Here is a 26,257-nt window from a genome sequence, read left to right as displayed (position 1 = left end):
CGAAACGACACAAAACCTAGAGAATCCACATCGACGAATCAGGACCGCTACTTTCTGCAACAAGACGAAGTCAGTTCTGCTAAATTCTCCGAACTTAAACCCTCGACGCTCGTGTGCGAACGCAGGAGAGCAACCGGTGTGAGCAGAGTTAAAAACAGCAGAGATCAGCTGGTCCACGTCGGTGGCTCTTAGGGGCCAGACACACCTCCACATGGGAACTATGCTGCAGGATTGTCATGGCAACACACAAGGGCACCTCACTCCGTCTCTGAGCTTTTTGACCAGATTTCTTTCTCGCAGCCCTCGTTTTTATTCTATTTTTCAAATTTACATTTTAACCTGCGCATCAGGTCTGACATTTTAGTCCCCAATGATCCTTTTTCTCTTTATTCTATATCTTTACTTTCTGATAAGTTTCTGATCGACCCTTTCAGTCGTCGAGGCAACCTGAATTTCGGCATTGTTCCATTAAAAGCCTGTTGTTTAACTGTGGCGTGGGGGTGGGGATGGCGACCTTCAGCGGCCTTCATTCTTCTCTACTGCACTTAGATTTCATCCTCGCACTCCCATCCACCTCCTCAGACCGCCGCGTCTATCTGGCGGTCTGTCTGGCTGCCGTCAGAATGGAGGCTTTCTAACGAGGCGGGGAGAGACGTACGCCGGCACCGCGGACTCGTCGGGGGCGAGAACAGCCAGCGGCTCTGCACACAGGCCTTTTCTCTGTGATTTCACCCGAGGGGTTAGATTATATGTGATTAAGAAACCAACCCCTTAAAGATTAGATTTGAGATTTTGATTAGAGTTTTCAAAAAGGCACTCTCGCTTCCGCTGATTGAAGAACAACAAATATATAATCACCTATTCTTGGCAGCACCATGACGCTGAATGTGAGTGAATACAAACACAGCGATAGCTTTGAATAATGTCAGGGAGGGAAACCGGGCTGCAGTGATAATTACAGAGTGCAGGTTGAAAACAAAATATTCTAAATGTTTCTGTAAACATGTTGTTGAGTAAATTCTGTATTAAAGGTGCAGTTAAATCCTGATCTACGTTTTCAGCTCTGAGGTTTTCCTGTGTCTGAGTTGTAGCATCGCAGCGACAGTGAGTGGAGGCGTCGGTTGTGTTGTTTCTGCGGAGCAGCGTCGCTCCAGAGGCGTGTCTGGCCTTTAAGATCTGTACTCAGCTCCGCTTTCAAAGCCGAGCGACGGCTTGTCACGTTTTCACAAATTCTTTGACATTTACAACACTTGGCATCGCGGCTCCACGACAGAGGAGATGCACATTTCGACAGATCTGTTCGCGCCACTTTGACAAATGTCTGCGGGGAGAAAACGATTGTTTGGAGAAGCTTACATCTGTCAGTAAACGTCGTGATTACTATTTTTATTTTAAAACCACACTCGATATAAAATAGAGCTTGTTGCAAGAAAGTGACAGTCCTCTCGGATGCGTCAAGGAAAATCTAAAACACAGCAGGCGGTTTCTCACATCCTCAACTATCCACTGAAAAGCAGCTTCAGTCCGAGACTAAGATAAATCTGTGAATATAAACAATGATATCAAGCACTGGTGATGTTCTTTGCATTCCTGTCCCACGCGTCATGTGTCGAGGTAGAGAGTCCAGTCGTTAAAGCCCTGATGGACCAGCATGCAATGCAGCTACAAGCAGGGCTGTGCGATACCACAAAATCTCACGATTCAGATAATTTCACATCCAGAAAACAACACTTGTTGTTCCTCAGCTGTGTTGTTTGGGGACAGTCTATGCAAGTTTGAAAGAAACGAACGACGTCTTTCTATCATCACAAGATAAAACGTATCGCACAGCCTCAACTCAAAGACACAAAAGTGGGAGCAAAACGTTCTTATAAACGTCCACATCAATAACCGAGAGCAGCCTGAGCCTCGCAGCAGTTGTAGTTATGTGCACATCCACCCACAGTTAACACAGCAGAGTACAATGAGTCCACAATCTGCGAGTTGTTGACAATCTCTGACAGCGGCAGAAAAAGACCAGGCGGTTTGAGGGAAAGATACTGAAGAGAGAAAATGAAATCACAACAAAATAAGAGCAGGAATGCACCGAACATCACAAACCGATCGTCACGTGGACGGAAAACAAATGATGGGGAGGATTTTTTTCTTCCTTTTGCACAGAAACATAGGTCGGTCGATTTCAAGCGAGAAACAAAACAAAGTGATTCTCACAGAGGCAGCGCCAGCAGTGTCCCAGTGTGTCAGATCAAACTCAGCCAGCAGGCCTGATGTTCTGCCGTGGACCAAACACACCCACCTGCTTCTAAAAGAGACACGGCAGACTCCAGCTTCATAATTATACATATAACCTGCCCACACAAAGTGTGGCTACCTGATGAGGAGGCAGAGTTGCTGTAGGTGCGTCATGTCTCTATGTGTGTGTGTGTGCGTTCTGCTCTTCCACGGCGGTGTGTGCTAGAGAGAATACAGCATTGTATTCAGAGACCTGGCTTCTGGCTGTTAGAGAATTTGTCTTTTCTTTTTTTATAGGAAAACAAAGAAAGGAAAAAGAGAAGACGTAATCAGAAGAACAACATTACGACAACAAAGAACAACAATTATTCAAAAACTGCTTCCGTTGGTTACATCTAAAAATCTGGAAACAAGCCGTACTAAAAATCCTGAATCTTCTTTGTGTGTCTGTGTGTGTCTCTCTGTGTGTGTGTGTGTGTATTTCTAATATACAATCAGCTGCTTTGAAGTGGTCAGACCTGAGGTACTAATGACAACCAGATATGCAGCGTGACAGAGAGAAGAAACAGAAGAATCCTCTTCGCAGAGAGGAGCATGGCAATCATATACATTATGGTTCTTTCTTTCCTGGCAGCACACAGCATCACGCACCATCCTGAAACAAAATGGCGCATCATGTGGCGTCTACGAGGTGAGGTTACAGTAGTTGCTGTTCGACATTTTTTTCATCTTTGTTTTTGACTTTGTCTTTCACTCAAAAGAATAAAAATCTAAATCAAACAAAACCCAACCTGAAAAGCAGAAGAGAAACCGATTGGTTTACCTGAAGATGCAAAAACAGTCAAATAAATACATATATTCATAGGTTTACTGTATAGAATTTTTGATTTTCATCATATTAAGGTACATTTCCTGTGTGTGGGGTGGGTGTTTTTGGAATGCAGTGTAAAAAGCAGATAAAGGAAGGTTAACTCGTCCACCTGTCCCCCCCCCCCCATCTCCCCTCTGGGTCTCTGATTTCTTTCGGTGTGAGAAATAAAAAAAAATTTAAAAAATCCCCCTGTCAAGTTTCAACCTGGAGTCGTGTTACATCTAAAAACACACAATAAAGTAAAAAAGAACAAAAAGCCGAGTTCGTTCTCAGAGCAGGGCGGGGCCGACCGGACTTTTCGCCTCCAGGGTGAAACCAGACGACTGAATCCCCAAAATGTTTGGACTGTTAGAGGAAGAAATGGCCGGCGCTCACAGCTGTTTACTCCCCGTGGGTCTCGCTCTCGTTTTTTTTGTCAATCACTTAGCTCATGATATAATTCCATAAGGTTTTGTTGTTGCAAAAAAAAAAAAATACCTGAAAAGAGGTAGGGTGGCAAATATTGGTCAGTCAGACACTTGAAGCGTCTCCCTCCTCCCTTCACAAGAGGGAGGCGACACAAAGAAGAGAAAAACAAACAGATAATAAAAGAAACAGCAGAGGATACTATATTTCCCAGAGTATCGGCTATCCCTTCGCCAGGCTCCCAGGTAAGGGATACATAAAAGTACGAGGCACGGAAAGGAGTCATTATTCTGAGAATGAGGTATAGCACTTGGTCTCTGCTGACCAAGCTGAGTTAACATATATATATTTATATATATATTTATGAGTATATAAATTACATCTAGTACAGGTAGTTAAGTCTGCGCCATTTTCCGACTGACGAATATTGCTGCCCATCCCGTTGGCTCGATCCTGAGACATTTACAGTACTGAAGGCTACTGTTGAGCCCGCGTCAGAAAACCACGACGTTTCCGATGCAGGCAGCGTGAAGTGAAAAGAAAAGGATAAAAACAACAGTCGGTTAAAAAATGAATGGACGGTGCCATCGCTTGTGGGTTTTTTCTGTTTTTGCAGATTACTGTTGTGGTGGTTTTGAAGGTTGAAGTTCACTACATTCATTATGTGAGTATTTGTCAATATATATGTATATAAATAGATATATACTGCTCTCTTAAGTATATAATATAAGTATCGGGTTTCTTAAAAAATCTGCAGTGAGACTCAGTTGCAAGGAGGAGGACGTTTTGGACAGGGGGAGCTGTTAACCACATAAACAATCAATAGAACCCAAGAAAAAAAACAAACAATGGAATTAAATAAATACCACAAATGGCATGCACCTCAGTAGATAAGATCAGGCTGACAATGGGACCTCAGAACAATTTAAATCACTAGCATTTTTAAAAAGCAAAGACAATTTTTAGCCGAATGCTCAGTAAAGGTAAAGAAGGAGTTTGGTGAATGATTTAGAGATTTGTGTAGATTACCCACAGGGATCGTTTGGCCCTCGAGGAATCGCCCCTCTCAGGGGAATTCAGTCTAAGTGCTGCTGGAGTTCATCCATTCAAACCTGTGCATTAAGTGCCAATTTCACTATTTCTAAACACATATATTTTCTTTTCTAACAGCACAAATCCATGCTTTACATGCATTACATGAAACAGGCAAACAGGCAGATTACCGCAGTGTGTTTGCTCTGTTTTTCTGGAGCGGGGGGGGGGTTCACGCTAAGTTGTGTTTTTGTCAAGCTGCTGTTCACGGCCGGCTGAGTGAGCAGCTTCATGCCTTTTCATAAGAGGCGTGTTCATGAGAAGTGCATCAACACTGGGGCCGAGATCCTGTTTTAACTCTCACATCAGTGCATTGTCCTCCGCTGGGTCCGACTCAACGCACACAACAACCTTTAGACACTTCAAATGCTCGGCATTGTCAGTGTTGGACGCATTTCATGCATGACGACCGCCCGGCGATTTGTAGGTCCAGGGGTCCTTGCTAAAGCTTTTCCCATTGGCCATGCAGACGTGCCAATTAGGCCGAGGCAGCTACGAAGCTTAAATGGAAAACTTGAGAGGGAAAATGAAGATTGTAAGCAACAGGTAGTAAAAGAGTCGAATTCTCGATGATTTTAGCATCTCTGGCTCAGGATTAATTGAGTTGAAATCCTCTCAACATAAATAATCAATAATTGGCCTGATCCCAGAATCAGCCAGGGAAGTGGTGCATGCCATTTTCAAGAGAATAATAAAAGAAAAATCAAATAAATTAAATATACAATACATTTCAAACGGAGTGAATCATCATCATCATCATCATCATCTGAGCAGAGGTACAATTCTCATGTTAAATCTCACACACTGGGTGAGCACCAGGCAGTGTTCGGAGCGAGGAGCAACATTTACCACAAAGCAAAACTAAACATAACAACCAAAAGCATTTTTCATCCGCGTCAGTGTTTTCCTGGTGGAGAACATCAGGAGAGCTTTTTGTGTTTCCACCTGTGTCCTCTGAGGGATATTCTTTCCCCCGCCTGGTAAATCCTGACGATGGTTTTTTCAGTCCCTGGTGCTTCAGCAGTGACGGGCGGGGGGCGGGGTGGGGGGGGAGCGACAAAGACGACACAAAACTGAACTTGTTCAAGCTGTTGACCTTTTTTTAAAAAAACTTTTCTTTCTTTTCTTGACTTCGTGGAGGTAATTGAGAGGAAAAGAAAGAGTCGTTTGGGTCCAAGCTGCAGCTTCTGACAGTCTTCACACGCTAAAGCTTATTTTCCATCTCGCTGCCTCCATATCCCTCAGAGGAGAGAACTACATGCACAACCACAAACATCTCTCGTCTTTCTGACTTTTGAAAAGTGCTATTTTAGAAGTTAAGCGCCTAAACCCATCGTCAGTGTATCCTGTAGCGTGTCGGGATTCGTTAGCATCAGCGAGAGGCGTGTGTTGTCCTCCTGTCCGTCTACTACAGGTCCAAGAGGAAATGACCATGTTTGAAACCCACATCATCTGTCTCAGTTACCCTGAGTTAAAAAATGAGGAGAAAGAAATCCCGGATCGGCTTTTACATAATCAGTAGTAATAACTTATAATATATTAAAATCTGCCTTCCCCTCACCTCTATCATCTACACCTCCCCACTGCATATTGCCCACCCGCCACCCAAAATCAACACCCCTCTATAAATGCACATTGTTGTAGTAAACGGCCTCTAAAACTGTCTTTGACGTTTGAGGGAGGAGATCATCAGCTAAGCTGCTTCTGCTTAGTTTGATTAGAAAAGGAAAAAAGACAAAACCATGAGAAATGTATCGTTGTTAGCGAAGACGAGCTAGAACTCATTAGCTTAGGCCTCGTGTAGGAGCTAGGTAATCGACTGTATAGCAGCAGTTTCACATTCTGATCCTAAAAGGCCTTCAGCAGGTAAAGATCGCCGCGGCGGGGATGAGCTCACTTCGGTTACCGTTTGGAAGGAAACCTGAAGGCATCTCCGGCATTCCAGGATCAGCAGTGAGACACTGACGGAGGTCCATGAGGTAGCATTCCGCCTTAAAAAACCAGCTGATCCATGATCAGATTAGCCCTCCGCTTGTCCGCTGGCAAAAAAGAGGGTTAAACCGCCTCCTGAATCTGATGATGGATCAGCGTACGCAGGCGACGTGCACCTCTGACCCATTGAGAGGTTGCGACTGGGCTTCAGAGACAGACCATAATAAGTGCATGATGCGAGGGCAACAATGCCGAGGTAACCTGGTCTGTAAGCGCCAGACCCAAAGTGTAGTGCAAAAGAAAGCAAAAAACAAATCAAACGAAAAGATAGAGGAAAAGAAGTCAGTTATAGAAGTCAGTAGTGTCCACGTTACTCACAGACATGCATCCCTGAATGACTTTTGTGTGTCTTTTTCTCGTTTTTCAAAAAGGACGGGTTAATGTTGCTTTCATTCGCACAGAGATTAGCAGAATATCTTCAGGAGGAAAGAAAAGGGTTTGCAGTTAAAGCGTCATGGCTACCTGGCAATAAGAGAATGGGCTTTGATTCAGAACCCCAGTGAGGAGTATCAGTGGTAGGATTAAACTTTACAGTTGGCTTCGAATGTAATAGACAGTTCACTTACCAATTGTCGGCTATCCATGAGAGAGGGGAGTGGTTAAGGGACAAGATTTGTGAGTTAATTTTCAAACTTCCCCCTCGTTTCTCCCCAAATTGGAATAGTCCAAAGCCCAAACTGCGTTTATAAGCAGCAGTGGTTCAGTGTATCAAGTTCAGAAAAAGGGCGATTGGGAGTTTTTGGGCTCGGGATTATCAGCATGCTTAGGAAATTTCATTAATTGTCATTTAACCAATGTCTTTAGCTGCATTTGTTCAGCCCCTGGATATGAAAGCTAAACAAATGCCTGCACAGCGTCGCTTTAGGGACGCTAGTTAAATACCATCCGATTAGTTGTTTCTCTCCAGTGTGTTTTTAAGAATCCTCCTCATATTATCCCTGCGTTTGTGCTCACCCAGATACTGCAAAGTAAATTGGCACAAATAAAGCCCCATCCGTTTTCAAATTACTTAAGTCATTTGACTGAGGTTTACATGTGTAAGTCGTTTAGTCGATTGGTTTGAAATTGTCATCAATCTCTTCTTTGACATTGTCCTTGAGCTCCGCGGCTGCCAGAGGCGGCCCGTCGTCTCGCGGGGTTGAGGTTGGCGTGTTCTCCGACTCGGCGGGAAAATCCTGGCCTCCCGCTTCCATCTTCATCATGAGCTTGAGCTTCTTCTTTGGGGGGTTCTTCAGGGTTCCCAAGCGCTCTTTGACCTTGTACTCTAGGGTGCTGTGCGGGATGCCGTACATGTTCTGAGCCTTGGACACGCTCATCTTCCCATTCATCACTACCGTGATGGCCTCCTCCAGGATCTCGCTGTTGTACTGGCGATAACGGCCCCTCTTCTTCCGTGGCTGCTTGGAGTTCGGGTCCCCTTCCACGTCGGAGGTGGAGTACGCCGGTCCGGAGATGGAGTGCTCCAAGTCAGAGCTCCAGTAGTCAGCCGCCCCATCCAGCAGGCTTCCGAGGCTCGACCCCCGGCGGTTCTGCTTGGGCAGGATGGCTCTCAACTTCCGGCTCAGAGTATTGTCTCCAAGGCCACCACCCCCCATGCTGCTGTAGCCGTACAGATCGGAGGCATGGGAGTCCCAGGAGAGATCCATGCCCCGAACCTGGGGGATCTTAAGGTCGACAGGAGGCGAGTGGCCCTGGTCTCTCTTGCCCTCGTTTTGGTGGTGGTGTTGGGCCTTGGAGACCTGATTGTGGTGGTGATGGAGGAGTGAACTCTTGATGGAGAAGGCTCCATGGTGGTTGTGGTGGTGATTCTCCAGGAATGTAGGCAGGTCTTTGAGGTCGCTGAGGGCCCCGCTCAGAGCTCCACTGGCCTGTTTCAGCTTCATCAGGCTCTCGAGATGGGCCTTGCTTCCCCAGAAGGAGGAGGAGCCCTTCTGGCCCAGCAAGGAGTGGGACTGCCCGTGACTGAGCAAGCCGGCTGCCTCTAGATTAGCCAATGAGAGAGCAGCAGGCTGGCTCAGCAGGCGGTGCTTTTGGCTGAGGAGCTCTTCCTTGATGCGCAGTGAGCGGGCCAGTGGCGGCTTGAAGGAGCTGGAGTTCTCCCTCACTCCGTCCTGCAAGCTTTTCTGCAGAAGGCCATCGTCCTCGTCCACCTCGGGCAGCGGATGTTCCACTTTGAGGGAACGTCTGGAAGAATTAAAAAAGACAAGGATTTAAGATTAGTGACATTTAATCATGAAATCATATTAATCGTTTAATTGGAAAAGACCAAACAAACCAGGGATTAATTTCATTTGTGGAAAAAGCTGCCCGTTTAGCCAGATAAACCACAGATGCCGCTGCAGCTTTCATTTTTTGTTTGTTAACATTGTTTGATCCTCTGTTAAATCCCTTGAAAGTAAAATCTGTGGATTGTCCAGAGAAAGTGAGACACTGGAACAACGTGTAGCTGCACTTTAAATGTGAACCTTTCTATGTTTTGTACAAATACAAATCTCTCCCTTTCCCCCTCTGTCAGATCGGCAGTCTCAGTCAATCTCCATGAAAACCAGACAGTGCAGCATGTTGTGGGAAGTGGAATTTACCGGAGGTCAAGTGAAGCTCTGAATACCCACACACACCTGCTCGGTAAAACCAAACATCTTTGCATTATTGTCTCATTTAATGCAACATTAGCATTATCATTATTAAACATCAATTAGTTGATTGCAGTGACTCTGTGTGTGCATTCAAACTGAGTGGGCACAAGGACATTAGTCATTAAAATACATAATATATTTTATAATTAGTCGTTATATATTATAAAATCTTTAAAATGTATAAATCTTAAGACATGTTTTAAAGATTTGAGCCTTGAACATAAAGTTCTACACAACTTTTAACAAGGTGTCAAAAAGCAAAGAAAGCAAAGCTTGTATTAACATTGCATGATTTTCTTTGTCTTATTTCTAACTAATGTTTATATTTTAATTTTCTTGATGAATAAAAGGCTCCGTGAACTGAAATTACATCTAAAGTGTCTCATCCTGGCAACGTGCGCTGGTCCGGAAGCATTTTGTGTTTCAGTGTTTCTAATTTCTGAAAACCATCTCTGCTGCTATAACATACACTTACATGCAAAGTGCCTGCACTTGAACCGCTGCAGCCAGCGTTCCCACTGCTGAGTAACTATAGCAACAGAGGAAAGACTCTTTTAAAAAACGTTCCCTCAGGTTCAGACGAACAGAAAAATGGCTCGTCAAGTCAGCGGATGGCAGGGGAAAAGGAAACTTGAGGGAAACACTGTGTCTCTGCTCCGGGGATGTGCTGTGTTCTGGCGAGCTACAGTGCGGCTGACTGTGCGACGGGGGTACTCAGCAGGAGCTTTAAGACAGATTATCACAGTGGGCGGTCTTCGTCTCGTTGAAAACAATACAGGGTTAACGAGAGGCTTCGGAGTCTGCTCTCTAATAGAGCGTTCTGTTACAGTAAGCATACAGTCATCGGGGGCTGCATCAGACTCCGGTAATGGAGGATCTGAGGATTTAGTGCATGCATATATTTGTGGAAATAAAAAGACCAAAGGAATGTACGTAACAGAGGAGGATCCCCAATGAGATGGATTGAACGAGCGTTTCCTTCTCCGCAGCCTGAGATGGTTTGTGAAGCACGGACGTTTTATCCTGGAGCTGATATTGAATTTTTTGAAACTATATACATTTTAAACATTTGTGGATTGTACTGTATATTCTCGTTTCATCTAAACCATCAGGGGACATTAGGAGGAATCTATTTGGGTTCGTAGCTCATGGCCAACATATCTTATAAGAGGAAAATTATAATTCACAGGAATGCTTTTCAGTGACAAACCCACAAACTATTTGAATTTTTTTTCTGCCATTTTCCTTCAAACATGGTCAGAAAATAATTATACATCTAAGTCCAGTAGCTGTGTCGGTGCTGGTGGGGGTGGAAACACAGGCTCCACCCCCTCCTGCAGTAAATAATATATGACCTGATCATTAGAGACGCACACTGAGGCTCAGGCCTTGGGTCCTTTGGGGCATTAGAAAACTCAGTCGGGAGACGGAGGCCTGTCCTGGGGGGCTTAAGGTGCTGTTTCTAATTTAGCCCAGGTTGACACGCATGTGGAATGTAATGTCAGGCAATACCTTTTTGTGTTACCCAGTTAAAACTGGATGCAACACATGAGTGTTACTCCCTTAAAGACCAAACACACAAGTGTAACGTGTGCTTCTCCATGAAGACGTGTGCATGTTTTAAAGGACATGAAATACATAATAATTAAACAAATTTAATTTAATGTCTCCAATAAACTTAACCTGCATGTCGGTGGACTTTGGGTGGAAAGTTTTGAAAGTCAGAAAAGGTCTGGCAACATTAGCTTGGTTCACTCAACCTTTATGGTTTAAACCTGCAATTAAATATCCGATGTAACAAATATCGACCAAATAGCCATTTTTGTAAAATAAATTATTGCCCAGTTTGATAAAGACAAAGATGAGGATTTCATTGAGAAAGGTTTGGCTGAAAACCAGCTGCAAGTAGCATCAGCATCACTATCATCTGCCATCAGACGCCCCCCTAAAGAGAAGCTCCAGAAATCGTCTTTCAGATGTTTGAACTGGCTCCTGATGGGAAAAAGGTTCATCGCCCCTGATTTGGATCATTTAAATAACTAAACACATAAATAACAGAGACCTTACTTTGCTGCATTTGGTGAAAACAAACACAATCGTACGTTTTGGGGAGTAAAAGCAGAATTGATGGTTGTGATGAGGCAGCAGGTTGTTCTGTAAACTGTGACAGATTTTGTCCCTAACAAAACGATAAAAGTACCTAAAGTGTATAAAGCTTCGAAGCCTGTGGTTGAATCCCAGGTTGCTTCATGGAACACAGAGAGGTTGGAGGTGTTTTCACTTCTGCATCAAAGAGACACTGCCAACATGGTGGGCGCAGGTTTTCCGTGCCCACGCCCTCCACCTGCCTCGCCGCACTCTGCCGTTTGGAGGCTGCGCGGCTTATCGAACCTTTCCTAATCCATCTCTGACCTACGGATCAAAAGTATTCCTGGAAATGGCAGCTTCGATTAGCGCTGATTGCTTATTCCCTCTTGATGCAGGAGCTGAGTATGATGAGCACTGATTCCAACATGACTTCAAGGCAAAGTACATGTTCATCAATAAATGATCAGGCTGCAACTCGGAGGGTTGTCAATAAAGGTACTGACACCGAGACAAAAAAAGAAAAGCGGTCAAACCTCCGTCATGTGTTTGACATGCACTGCTGCTGAACTCTCACTCTGGGGTGGGCGGGCGGGCGGGGGGGGGAGGAATTATAAATACCTGTGCACATGCACGGCGTACAACCTTGCCGTGAGACGGATGGCAGCTTACGTATTGATCAGCTAAACGAAACTGACACGTACGAGATAAACTGTGTGAAATGTGGGAGGCGTTGGCAGGACTCACTCGAGGACGATCGGGGGGGGGGGGGCCCAAAATGTAGAAAGACAGACTGAGGGCATGTTCCTGTCGAGACCCGCAGATCCTCAGTTTCCTGATTCCCTGCAGGTCGACAACCATCCACAGGTTGCTCCTGCAGCCGCTGTGTGACTTCTGAAAGTGTATCTATGTAAACAGCTTATTATTAGACCGAGAGAAGAGGATGTGGAACACGAGTAACGTGGAGACGCAGGAGAGGCGATACTAACGAGGGTCGAACCCCGTTCAACAGAATCACTAATGTTCCTTTAGAGTGTTGAAAGCTTTGTGATGTAGAATGTGAGTATTTTTATATCACTGCCTGTTTGTCGTATTTGTATAATAAACCCACATAAGTTAATAAAACCGTTACGCTGACAGATTCTTAATGTCGTCACCTGCAGATGTTTGAGATGAACTCGTGCAGAAACTACAGATCTGGGAGGAATGAAGCTGCATCACTGACAAATATTAATAACTGCAACTGCACTATGAACGAATACTGCAGCTCAGGATGTTTAAAAAAGATCTAAATCTCTGCATTATTTCTTGAGATATTCACAAAAGTGTCGATATGTTTATTCTCTCATCTGTTTGTCGCCCAGAGAATTATCCACATGAACATTAAAAGCATATTCACCAGACAACATTAATTACTACGGATGAGAAACAGTTTCTGTGACAGTCGTCTATTCACCAGTGTTTGTTTACCAATGAGAAGCCCGACAGTGGTTTGGCATCTGGATCCTGAGTTATGACATCATCACCTCGCAGTGTTAAACTCATGATTTGCTCTCTGGGCGCTTTAACCTCTGCCATGTTGTTTTAGGCACATGACAGCGCCGCCCGGCGAACAGTTGCCGGTCTGACTAATCCTGTTGTCTTACCCTTTGACCCCAGACGCAGGCGGGAAGCCGGACGAGGTTTTGTGGCCGTCTGCGCCGTTGTTCTTCTTGGTGGAGAGGTCCAGGACGCCGTCTGAGAATAAAATCACACAGAGACAAAAGTAAAAAAAGGTTTTAACAACTGTGGGTTCAAACATTACTCAAAGGATCAGTTGTGGATTTGGAGAAAAAGGACAAGAAGAGATGCAGAAAGTCACAAATAATTCTGATGATGAATTTGTGTTTTGTTCACTCACTGGAGGAGAAGAGTTAACATTGTATTTCAGAGGAAGGAGGGAGGTTTTGGGGATTTTTAGGATAACAAGAGTTAACAAGAACATTTAATTTATTAATTCCTACATATATTTATTTCTTATTATATTTATTCCAATTGCTGTCCAGTAAAAGTTACGCAAAAATACACACAAAAACGCCTCTTTTGGCATCATTTTTCTTTTTCAAATCAAATTTGGCTAAAGCTGTACATTTTTTCGTTATTTTCGTTATATGAAGTTCTACAAAGTATGTAAAAAAAAATGTAAATGATTAGGATCAAAATTTTTTGTCTAATCGTAAACTTCAGCGCTGCCACCGCAAATACACAATCTGAGTTTCAGCACCATGTTCAGTGTCCAACTCGACAAAAGGTAAAAACGTTTTTGGATCACAAGTCAAGATTTGTTCAACTTGAGGAGCAGTGACTGTGTTACCGTGGCAACCGCATCATATTCAGCTCCTCGTGTTGACACCGACGATTTACGTGAAGCTTGTGTGACGAATAAAGTGCAAGAAAACATTTATTTCCCCTCCACAGTGAAGCTGTACGTGGTGGCCAGAAGTAAAGAAGGTATACGTTTTATAGCTAAAACATCACATCTTTAAAACTGAGAACACACAGAAAGGAAAACGTATAAATACAAATTCACAACCGGACGATCTGTCTGTCGGTGTTTTGCTGGTGTAATCCCTAAAGTGCATCTGACCTTCTGACCCCTCTAACCCACGCAGCCCTACACGGGCCCGGGACTCGCTAATCTTCAGAGGCTTTTTGTGGTTTAATCGGACAAAACAGAAAAACATTAGGTGATATTAAAATAACACACACACACACACTGACAATACACACGAGGAATCCAGAACCATGTGTGTACGAAGACTTTTGGCTCTGAAACAAATCAAATGACACGCTCGTCACAAAATGTCCAGTGACAACGAACGTGATCATCAAACACTAACGAGGTCCTTCCCGTCCCTGAGCGGATAAACACGTTAATTAGCCTCCACGTCTGCATTAGCGTGCTTGTTTTCACGTAACACGCTGGCGGCAGTAATGAGAGCGGCCTGTTGAAAAGGTCTGAATCATGATCATGAACTCTGACTCTGGATAAGTCATATTACTGAGCTCACGAGAATATGTGTTAAAGGACTTGAGTCAAGTTGTCAGACTCTTAGAAAAGACCCAGATTAACAGTGTGAGTCTTTTATTGGTGGAAAGCAGAATGTGTAGTGGACATTTCGCAGCTGCCTGAAGTTTTTTAGAAACCCCGGTGAGGAGAGTCCTGAAACTTAAACACTGTTAAAAGCTAAAAGAAGCTAAAAAGTTAAAAAAACCTGCTCAGGTCTGCGAGTTCATCCCTGCCACGCTTTCAAATTTGATGTAATCATTGGATTCCTTGATTTAAACGAAACGTTGATTTGTGCAGCATTAAAAAACGTCATATTTCCTGAAATGACATGGACGGTATAATTTAAAAGGAGTGCGTGTATATGATCCAGCTTTAAGGATAATCTGAGCCAGAATTCATCTAAAAGGTGTTTTCTGTGCATGTGTGTGTGTGAGAGAGAGAGAGAGAGAGAGATAACGTGTGAGCAAGCAGTGGATATAAATGCCTAAATCTTTTTTGTCAAAATTAAGGAGGCTTACTGTAAGCAGATTCCAAAAAGCTGGTATTAAATTGGGTGACCGGTCACACGGCGGCTGAGGGTTGAAGCTGCGAGCTGCCGCCTCCACCCTGCAGTCTGCTCGGTGATGGAAACAGCGACCTCCTGCTGGTTTAGTTTGATTAAACGGAGACTGAGAGCCTGGGCTGCATTTCAGAGCCGGGTATCACGCTGCCAGGGCTCAATCCAAAAGATGACGGCTACTCAGTGATCTGCTCGTGCATCTGTACGTGTTGAATCAGAGTCTGTACGTGCAGGAAATTAATCTGTTCTGCGATCACCAGTGTGTCACTAATGTGAAGGTGAGGAGAAGTTCTCAAAGAAAAAAAGTGGGACTCTCTGAGTTTTGCCATCTGATGTGCAAATGTTTGCAAGAAGGAAAACAAACATCAGACTATAGTGGTGAAATGTGGTGAAATGCTAAAGCCCGCCTCTTACTTGTTTTGTGTATATCTGCGTTAACTGCAATGTGGGGACCGTGGTCACACAGTCCCATTGCGAGGTCTGTCCGGTCTTTAGCCAAAAAAGATGGTGCGATGAGGTTACTGGTTTATTTCCAGGTTTAAAATAAAAGCTGGGTTCGAGGTGGTCATGTATAAAATGGGACTAAACCAATGTTCTCACAAGTGATAAAAACCCGTGTGTTGCCCTCACCCTGCTGGCTGGGCTCGGAGTCGACCTGGTTCTTCTTCACGGTGAGGTCCAGCGGGCCGTCCTGGTCGGCCATGAGAAGCTTGCTGAGGACGGGATTCTGTGCAGAGGCAGCAGCCGTACCTCCTCCTCCTCCTCCGCCGTTACTGGCTCCCGTGCCGTTGCTGCTCTGGGTGCAGGTAGCTGCTGAGGCGGCAGCAGCGGCGGCGGCGGCGCTAGCGGAGGCGGGGCTGAGGCCTGGCCCTGGGGTCGGAGATGGGGAGGAGGAGGCAGGCGATGGAGGGGAGCTCGGTGCCGGCAGGGGCCCGGGCGGGGAGCAGGAGCCCAGGGCCAGAGACGCCGCTATCGGTAGGCTTTGGTCCTTCATGGTGCCGTTGGGCAGGGGCAGGTCGTCCTGAGTAGTTTTTGAGGTATATTCGGCAGCGAACTGGCGGATCATTCGCTGCATGATCTCACGAGCCACTAGAGGAATGTGCGGGTCTGAGAAACTTGGGAGGTCTGGAGAGAAACAAACACAGAAGAGCAAACACGTCAGAATCCTCCAGGAATTTGTTCGGCCATCGCCACGTTCAACAGCTCGTTTATCCACTTTCATCCTGAAAATGTAATCCTGATGCTTTGCTGAAATAATCCAAAAATCACAGAGAAGCTGGACTTAATCCGGCCTATTGACTGTGATGAGAGCATCATGATATCAGTGTGTACAACACAGAGCTGATCGTCATTCTTCGAGAACAGATCCCACAGATTTACCTTGAAATCTAAAGATGTTACTCTTGTTTTCACTTTTCAAACTGAAACGTTGTTGTTAGTATCTGGCAGAAAACACCGAAGACAAAACTTCCCATTATCCCCGCTGCCACGTAACAAACCCATATCAAGCACCGGTCATGGATCTGTCGGGTTAATGCACGTTGAGCAAAACAGTGACAATGACGACACTCATTTGTTATTAATGCATTAATCTGGCATTGTCCCAGATAAGTCAACAGTACTTATCTCCTCACAACCAGCAGCTTTATTATTTGGACTCTTTCATGTTCGCCACCGAGTCGAACCCTAAATCCTGCAAACAATACATTATCCCCAAAATATAATCCTGAAGATGTGATGAAATAATCCAGGAACCCACACACAATGTATGTACGGTATAGTGAGCCCAGTCTGCTGAGGGGGGGTTAAAGCACAATAGACTCACATAGCTCGCTCCTAAATGCTGCTATTTTCCAGCCGTGCCTCTCACATCTGTTTTCCCAGCATGCTTCCTGTTTTTTAACTCTGCACCTATGGGCTTGATCGCTGTTTCGTCACAGTTTGTGCTAAAGGAGCGACGAGGGCTGCACCAGGACCGGGAAACCGTGCAACAGCAGCCCGACGCTTTTCCGAGAGCGAGACTCAAACTGACGTCTGGACGAGGAGCTCAGGTTTTAATATAGTTTTTAATTTACTATTTTCTATCCTATTTGTTTATTCCACTAGTTTATCCCTAAACTGGAACTTTAGTTTTGTTATGTCTAATGTGTTGTGACCAGTGAAAAACTTTATAAGGAAAATAACAGTTTAAAACAATCAACGTTAAGTTGCAAGTCACAAATCAACGGGCCTGAACTCTGAGATATTGATCAGCGAAGAACTCTGATCAAACTTCACTTTCTTTTACATCCCAAGATAGGAAGGTTTTCAACATTTTCAATAATTTCTCGGAGAATAATTTTAGATCTTGAATGAAAATAATCTGAAATGTTTAGAGGACAGATTGGACTGTCGGGCCTCGGAGGAAACATGTTCTCTACTTAGTGCTGTGAGTTTACATTTCTGACTTTGTCCAGGCACGGAGATAATAATTAATATCACAGCAAAATTACCGACTGTTTCACATATTATTGTCTCGTGTAACCATGAACACTGGAGTCGACACGTAGGAATAAAAACCTGGAGTTAAACACAGCAGACAAAAAACAAAGCTGTTTATACCAAAGCCTCTTTGTTGTGTGAGGTGTTTTAAAGACAACAGCGATTAGCTCGTCTGAAACGGGCGGAGAAAAAGAATAATTAAACCATGAGCTGCTTTAATCAATATTCAATAACAACATGACACTTGTTTTAAGAGTGTTTGGGCTCGTGTCACATCTCCACTGAATAATAAGCGTTTGTAGATTTTGGAGGAGAAGTCAGCGACGGTGATGTTGTGATTAAAGAATTTATCTTCTGAAGAACAACATCTATTTTAAAAACAGACAAACTACCAAAGCAGTTTTATTCCTCCTGTACTTGTCATCCTTTTAAAACTTCCACCCAGAAGGTTATGATTTCACCTGCATGTTTGTGTTTGTAAGAATTAATCCTCGGTTAATGCGGTTTGATTTCTGCGCCCGCTGGTCCACATGCCACGAGCCTGTAATCCCTGCTCCTGACATGATCTTGTTAACATGGACATAACAAATCCTGAACCGTAAACTGAAGCATCTGTATCAAGTTCAACCAATAAATAGATTTCTCAAGTCGTGTAAATAACCTGCGTGGCCTTTTGAAAATGCATAAATGTGCTGCCTATATGTGTAAGTTTGTTTTGACAGGTACGTGCCGCCGCGTCTCTCCTGAGGAAACGGCCATTGTGCAACACGACTCGTGCAAACGCACACCAGAGGTCAGGCAGCGGCGGTTTTTTTGTAAAAACATTTCCTTGAGTCGTTCAGGAATTCGAGCGTCCACCCTGAGAGAGGAAGCTTCCAGCAGCAGACGGTTGACAGGAACAACGTGTTGGTGTTAGTACGTAGATAACATCGTACTTTACTACGCTGGGTCGAATGGACGGGGACATAACATCATGTCACATTGCATCCTGGGTATTTTTAGCTGCTACTCCACCGTAGCCGAAGGATAAAGACGACACAGTATTGAATGCATTTTTCTGACTGAGAAATTATCCAGTGAATAATCACATGACGAGATTTAAATAGAGGAGAAACTCCAGTTAATGGCAAATTAAATGGAAAGAATTAAACAATGAAGATCCTCGTGTTTATTTTAAATGGTGAATTTAAAAGAAGACAACAGTTAGGAATGTGATGTAGAATTATAAAGTATCTCTGTCAGTGTGATGAAAAAGATTATTAGATTTATGACTGTACCTGGAATTGCAAATCTTTATATTATAGGGATGTAACTATTATCTTTAATATCAATTAATCTGGAGTTACAAAATGTTGAACTTGCTACTAAACTATTTAACTTGCTCCTTTTCCCTCAGATACATTTTAGAAATTTGAAATAATCACGTTGCTAAATAGAAAAAAAAGATAAAACAAAACAAGTGTTTGAAATTGAAAAGATGAAACAAGCAACTTTTCTGGATAATTTACTTAAACATCCATGATTCCTTATTTTGACTTTTAATTGGCTTACAGCTGATTACACAGCATACTTTATTTTATATATTATTATTTGATTGTTAGAAAGCTGCACAATTAATATATTGATTGCTTATTACTTCCTCCATCAAGGCTCAACAGTCCCTTTACAAAACCCCATGTAAATCCACTAGATGCCGATTTTTGCACCAAATCGCAAAAAGTATCAGTCTTCTAATTATGTCTGTTTATTTTCATAAAGATCCATTAATAATTCTCTGAGAAGTCAACAAAGAAAATAGCCTGGCTCCGTGATGGTTTCCTTCCTGACCCACATCACATCCTGTCACAACGTCTTGTGGAAATCGCTCCGGTAGTTTCCGTGTAATCCTGCAAACTATCTAACAAACTAATTCTATTCTAATTAAACTATTCTAAAATAACCTGAAGCAGGAGGTTCACAATCTTTCTCATGTTAACCAGTTATATAAATATATCATTATACCTTCTGCATAACGATTAAAAAATGACCACGAGGGCAGAACATTGTTTCAGAGCAGTGACGTCGCATGACAACACATTCCTGAGCTGTACTCTGCCTCTGAGTGCGTGTGTGTGTGTGTGTGTGTGTGTGTGTGTGTGTGTGTGTGTGTGTGTGTGTGTGTGCGTCCCATCATGGCGAGGCCTGTGTGACTGGTTAAGTCTATATATAGCAGCTCCTCGGGCAGCTCTGCCTGTGCGAGTACAGCCACATTGATTAGGACTGGGCATTGATTGGACAGACATCTGTTTCCTCCCTCACTCCTGGAAAAACACAACACACACCGCCGCCGCCGCCCGGCCTCAGCGCCGCTACATAACCACCGCGACACAGAACACGGTACAATCAGAAAAGTAAAATGTTAAATCAGCAAACATTCAGGGACTTTGAATTTGTTTGAGTCCTGCAACAAAGCTGGGTGGGAATGTAAATACAAGAATATACAGAATCAACATTAACACATCTAAAGTGAAGGATTTCTTTTAAATGGAAATTCAGGACATTTCTCTTTAGAGGAGGAGGAGGAGGATATTCTCCCTTGCTCCCAAAAACAACCACATCCAATGAGTTAGAGCATCAAATATGATAAGAGCAGCAAACCAGCAAACTCCTGGACCTGCAGAGAAACTTCTGCTGGAAAATCCCGATTCGCTTCTTTATCAAACGTCCAAAACACAAGTGGAAACAAACTCAGTTACGAGTTGTGTAGAAATGTCCATGTCCATATTTCCAGTTTGACAACCAGTTAAAATCTGAGCAACTGTCACATCCCTGATGGGCTGACCTCCGACACCTACCTCCTCAAAATGATTAGTGACAAAACACTGATTCCAGAAAACAACGACCTGCTGCCGGTCTCTTGATCAAAGCTCTAGAACACCGAATCTTTACGTCTCCATAATGAACTGGGATCAAAACAGATCTTTCATAATTATTGCATCACGTATTAATTATACCGTGACCTCTCTCCTTTCGGTTTCTATCTCAAATGTTCATAAATCAAAAGTTACAAAAACAAAGCGAGACTGAAGGATCTTTTGAGTCTGGATATTCTCGTGTGTACATTTCAAACATAAACAAAACACAGGAAACAGAGATTGTGTCTTAAAAAGATTGAGAAATTATTTCTGACAAGATGAAACATTGCTAGTGTGGACGGAGGAAAGCGAGAGCTCGTCACTGGAGAATTCAGCTGTCGACTGCAGTCTCGTATTTGTAACATGATGGAAAACAGAATCCATCTTTGTTATGAAATAATATTTTCTGTATTGTGACACTGACATAGATTTTGGCATCAAACTCACGTTTTCTAAATTAAAAAAAATCTGATCCTGAAGCAACCTGAGCATGTTTTGTAATGTGCATTTGTCAGCTTTGATTATAGTTTGAGCTATAAAACTTTTTTACGATTATGTTCACATATATTCTGCTTCAGTGAGAAGAAAGAAGTTAAGAGTTTTGAAATGCTAAACATTTCCTGTAGGTTCAGAAACTCCTGTTTAATACTTAACTGTACGTACAGTACTTTGTGCTGTGACTCATTTCATACGAAGTTTTTCAGAGGAGAAGTGAAACTCGTAAACTCTCCATGGTGCATTTCTCTCTTTGCCTCTGCGCCTACACATTTTGGACAGTTTTCATTCCCCTTTCACTGCCTCTGCCCTCAGGCTCAGGGTTATTAAACTGAATCTTCAAAGAGGCACGGAAATAATTTACTGTGGCATGAGTGCAAGCACCTTCGGTTCGTGCAGCTCGAGCTGGAGCACAAAAAAAAATCCATCAAGTATTGAAAAATACCAATGAAAAGATCTTGAGTTTTTTTTATTATTATATGCAGTGAAAAGCATATGCAAAACTCTTCCACTCTTAAATAAAACAATGTCATGGTTTATGGAAATGTCTCCTCAATGGCCTGAAGGGTAAGCAGCCCCCACACTGCTCAGGGTTACCCAACATTTGCATCAACCGTGCTGCAGTTTTATATTTGGCTCTCAACATTTAGGCAGCAATCCTCCTGTGACCAATTATGTTAAAGTCCTACAGTGAACCGGACACATCCGCTGGTTTGATATTTAGTCCTTCGTCCGCCTGCATGGACCGAAACACCTCATCGGGCTCTGATTAATCCCTGAAAACACTCTGACCAGCTCTGATTTGCACTTTTGTGACCGATCTTTGTCAGTATTAACTGTATTCATGTATTTTTCATGTATCTCCGCTCTCTGGGCAGTGAGTTGTCAAGAAATGTGACAAATCGCGCACATGATCATTTTCATCCTATTATTAAAGTTTTCAACTTCCCGAAATTCACCCCTGGTATCTCATGTCTGTAAAATAACCTTCTACAGGGTTTCCCACATGGCCTCTCGCATCAATCATGGCTCCGTTAGTACAGTTTGAAAAGTGGGTCGGCCTCTTTGGCCCAGATTTAAACCAGTTTAAGGTCTACCTACAGGGCAGAAACGCCTTTGTTCCAAATGTAAAACTTTGATAGAGTTCCATGTGGCGTCCCTCAGGGATCGATCCACGGTCCCCTTTTTTTATCCATTTACAAACTGTACAAATTCTCATATTATGCAGACGACACTCGACTCTACACGTCAGTCTCTCACAGAGACGTGTGTCCTTTCTAATTCAGGGTTCAGATATCCTCAGTCTGCTTTATACATGGTTTTCACAGCCCAACGAGTATACAACTTAAATACTCCCAAAGTCCACAGGTTTAACTACCTGAAAAAGTTTACAGCTCATGTTTTTGCGATCATTAAACTGATGCTACTTCTTTCTTCTCCGCAGCCCAAGAGAAAACTACTGTAGATAATCCAAAGTACAGCGGAGTCTTCTGCAGGTGACAAACACTGACACAAAGAAAAGATCATTCGCAGACGAGAACATATTTAGATTTTGTGAAGCAACGAGAACATTTGACATCAGCACTGTTTGGTTTTATTGATATTATAATGTTTATATATCGAGTTCTGCAACTGAAAGCAATAAAACAGATTTCTGCTGCGGCCGATTCTAAAATACGCGATGACTCCTCCGGGTCTTAAAAGATCTCGTTTCAACAGTTGGTACAGAAAATAATTAAATGCAGGTAATGTCTGAAATATAAAATATATAATATACTCTGGTGTTATATTTCCTTATAGGTTTCTGATTTCTCATGAGGATTAACCAAATTCTCTGACTTAACCTGTTTGAAATACACCTCTGGAAATACCAAGATATTCTAGTTATTCATGACCAGAGGGAATGTGATAATGAGTAAAGAAATTACTGATGAGAGAGAGTGTGTGTGTGTGTGTGTGTGTGTGTGTGTGTGTGTGTGTGTGTGTGTGTGTGTGTGTGTGTGTGTGTGTGTCGTACCTTTTCTGTGGAACACAGCATTGAGGAAGTCTTGGGCCTGTCTCTCCAGCCGGCTGGTCCGAGACTGCTCCCGCTTGAAGTCTTCAGACAGCGACTGGCTGCCTCCGCCGTCCTCTGCAGCGTGGTCCTACACAGACAAACACACACAGGAGACAATTAGTGAGTCGGTTCCGTCCAAAACATAAATACCCCGACACACCATCACATCACAAGAGTAGCTGCACCTGGTGGATATTCCATAGTGGGTTGTATCCAAAGGGTTAAGGTGTCAACCACATATGTCCCCAGCAGCAGGTCCCCGGTTCCAATTCCAGCCGGTTAAACCATTAATTGAAAGACATTCCCCCTCTCTCTCTCTCTCTCTCTCCTAATTTTTCACTTTCACTTTTTACCATCTAAAAAAGGCACAACAGATTTTTAAAACGATAGTTCATCATCGTGAGGCTGAAACTCATAATCCTCCCAGGAGGTTGTGTTTTCATTGCTGTTCGTCAGCTAGATTACGCAAAACCTACCGACCCTAATTTTACTGAAACGTGGTGGAAGGGGGTTTGAGTTTTGAATCGATTAAGGGGGCGGATCCAGGATTTTCATTTTCGTTAACATTGTGACGTGTCCGTGTCCTTCTAGTTTTTATTATTATCCCTGCTAATTACATATTTTCAATTACTCAATTCATTGTTTAGTCTGTTAATGTCTCATTTGTCCAACTCATAAATATATTGTACACGTTATAAATCATATACAAAGAGTAGTGTTAGTGTGGTGTTCCTAACAAAGTGTTGAGCCTCTGCTTCCTCCCGTCACCACTAATCTATTGACTTTTACTATTGTTTGCACGAGTTGTTAACAGAATATTTCACATTCCTGTCTCCATGTCACCGAGCAGAGTCAGAGCATGACGTCATTACGTCCACTCGGTCCGACGCTCGCTCCGGAATCTAAAACCTCTGAACGCACAGCGACGCCGCCTCGTATCTTATTTGTTCTCTTGCGTGTTTTGCAAAAGGTGTCGTCAAGCAGTTGGTAACAGTCGTATGTCGAAGTCGACCGCGGTTATCAAACAGCGCTCAAGCCGCCCGATGACCAATAAAAAGCCACGACAGGGAGACGTGGCCTGGCGGGGACAGCTCACTGGTTGGAGGCGGGCCTCTTGCAAGCTCACAGCCAATCGGATGGCTTCGCCCGGGGCCTTGAGCCGGGCGAGACGCAGGGATTATTATGAAAGGGAGCACGGCTCAGTCGGAATGTGAATCCAGCGTCTTGTTGGAGGAGGGATTAACACCCACAGTTCGTATTGTGGTTATAATGAGTGTGTTGTTATTGTCTTTACAACACTAAACAGGGACTGTGTGTGTGTGTGTGTGTGTGTGTGTGTGTGTGTGTGTGTGTGTCAGAGACAAAGGAACAAACAGACGTTGGAGGAGTGTGTGTTTTTAAGGCCGGTCCTCCCTCTCTGTATTTTAACCCCCTCCTCACTTTCTCTCTCCCTCTCGTTCTGCTCCCGGCTTCAGATCAATGAATCGATGGTTCCCGCCTCCTGAAGCTCCGCTGGCATTTCACAAACAAGCGAGCGGCAGAAAGCCCCGGAGCCCTGACAGATTAATAAAAGATGAAAACTGTATTGAGCGAGAAGAGGAATATAATGAAGCCGGCTGCAAAATGTTCGTCTTATTGGTGTCATGATTTGCACACTATGAGGCTAACGCGATTATTGACCAATCAGACAGTGCCGCTGCAGAGATCTCTCTTTAATCCCTGCCAGACTTTGTTTAATTGATTCTTCTCTGGTTTATTTAGATGTGTTTTTTTCCCCGTAATTACTGCATTTCACAAAGGAACTTTTGTGATGCTGTGTGGATCTTCAGCTGCAGCGCTGGCAGCAGGATTCTATTAACACCCGCGCGGAGAGCGACAGACTGAAGAGGATGACAGAGCGACAGATGGGGTTGATGGAGTGCGGCGGCGGCGGCGGCGGCGGCAGAAGAGCCGGGATGTTTTTTAGGAGACAGATGGCCAACCCTGGAGGTCAAACCGGGGTCAAGTCGAAAAACAAGCGACCCTCGACGGTAGAGGGAAGGACACACACCCCCCTCCTACTTCCTTCCCTTCTTCGCTTCGCCTCCTCAATCCCTTGTTCCATCACTCTCCAAAAATAAAGAACAATAAGATGAAAATAAAAACATCGGAGACCCAATATTTAGATTAGAAGAAGAGAACTCATTCTGCTGCTGTCGTCAGGAGCTCCGAGTGTCTTTCAATTAAACAGTTGCACAAGTTTTGAAGAAAAAATTCCTGCAAAAATAAAATGTGCACGTTTCCGTCCGTCACCTTAAACTCATCACGGAGCACTTGATAAGATCAATGTGTTAATTAATAGAGAGATTTCACTGCCTCCTGTGTTTTAATGAATGAGTCTGTCTCTGTGGTTTTATAACAGCCAGTGTGGGGACGGAGACGCCCCCCCCCCCCCACAAGGAGTCAAACAGGGGCCATTGCCTTTTGTTCTTTTTAAGCAGAGTGGAGGGGGGGGTGTAACGGCAAGTGGCTGCCTCACGTGAATGTTTGGAGTCTGCAGCAGACACAGGTACCGACCACGAACATGTGTGTGTGTGTGTGTGTGTGTGTGTGTGTGTGTGCACGTACACGTTAAGAAGGAACTCGTTATTATTCTGCTCTGATCACTTTTTTTTTATCTGAGAAACACTGAGAGGAGGCATCGCCGGCCTCTCTGCTGCGGTGGGAGTCGCACTAATTTACACCCCTGTCTCCGTCCTCCCACACACACACACACACACACACACACAGAGACACAGAGACACACACACACACACAGAGACACACACACACACACCACACACAGTTATGTAGTATTCCTTTCTCAAGCTAAATTGGGGTCAAGACCATGCTGGTTGGAAAAAACACAAATAACAAGTGTGAGGGAGGAAGAGGAGGCAAAGACAAAGATGAGGAGTTTTTAAACACGTAGCTCAAAATGGCGGCAGATAAAAAACACAAAATGTGTGGTGTGATAGAAACACACATTTATATTTTATAGTTTTTTGCTCTTTTTTAAATATTCAACGTTACGATAAAATGTTTTTCAATCTGTCAGGTGTACGATGGCAGCGAAAGCTTTGAATATATGTTGCACGTCTATTATAGATATTGATAATTAATTCATTATCAGCCTCGGATATAAAATGTTGCACAGTTAATACTAAATGATTAATTAAGTTGTGTAAGGCTAAAACCATTTGTTGGTTTGTAAGTCCGACATTTTGTTTGAAGGAGCCGTTTGACATTTTGGGACATTTGTGTGAATTTGTCCACGTCCTCCTTATGGATCCTTCAGTTTCTGTCTCCTACCTTGATTTTCTCACGTCTTAAGCAGCAGAAGAGACAGTTGTCGTCGAAGGACCAGTCAGACACTTCCTCCGGCTCGCAGT

General features: G+C 43.7%; 1 protein-coding gene across 1 annotated transcript; it reads right to left on the bottom strand.

Annotated features, from left to right (window-relative positions):
- Positions 1–645: 645 nt before the first annotated feature.
- On the bottom strand, positions 646–26,257 carry lcor (ligand dependent nuclear receptor corepressor). The gene is made up of 5 exons (XM_035142676.2): positions 26,178–26,257; positions 22,809–22,935; positions 15,552–16,046; positions 12,960–13,050; positions 646–8,776 (listed from the first exon to the last, which is right to left on the bottom strand). Exons 3-5 carry the CDS (start codon positions 15,994–15,996, stop codon positions 7,639–7,641), a joined length of 1,674 nt encoding a protein of 557 aa, XP_034998567.1. The 5' UTR covers positions 15,997–16,046; positions 22,809–22,935; positions 26,178–26,257; the 3' UTR covers positions 646–7,638.

Source organism: Hippoglossus stenolepis, chromosome 2, assembly GCF_022539355.2.
Source record: "Hippoglossus stenolepis isolate QCI-W04-F060 chromosome 2, HSTE1.2, whole genome shotgun sequence".
In the NCBI taxonomy this organism is placed as follows: Eukaryota; Metazoa; Chordata; class Actinopteri; order Pleuronectiformes; family Pleuronectidae; genus Hippoglossus; species Hippoglossus stenolepis.
The sequence above is the reverse complement of the archived record's forward strand: the minus strand, read 5'-3'. Positions and strand labels throughout refer to the sequence as shown.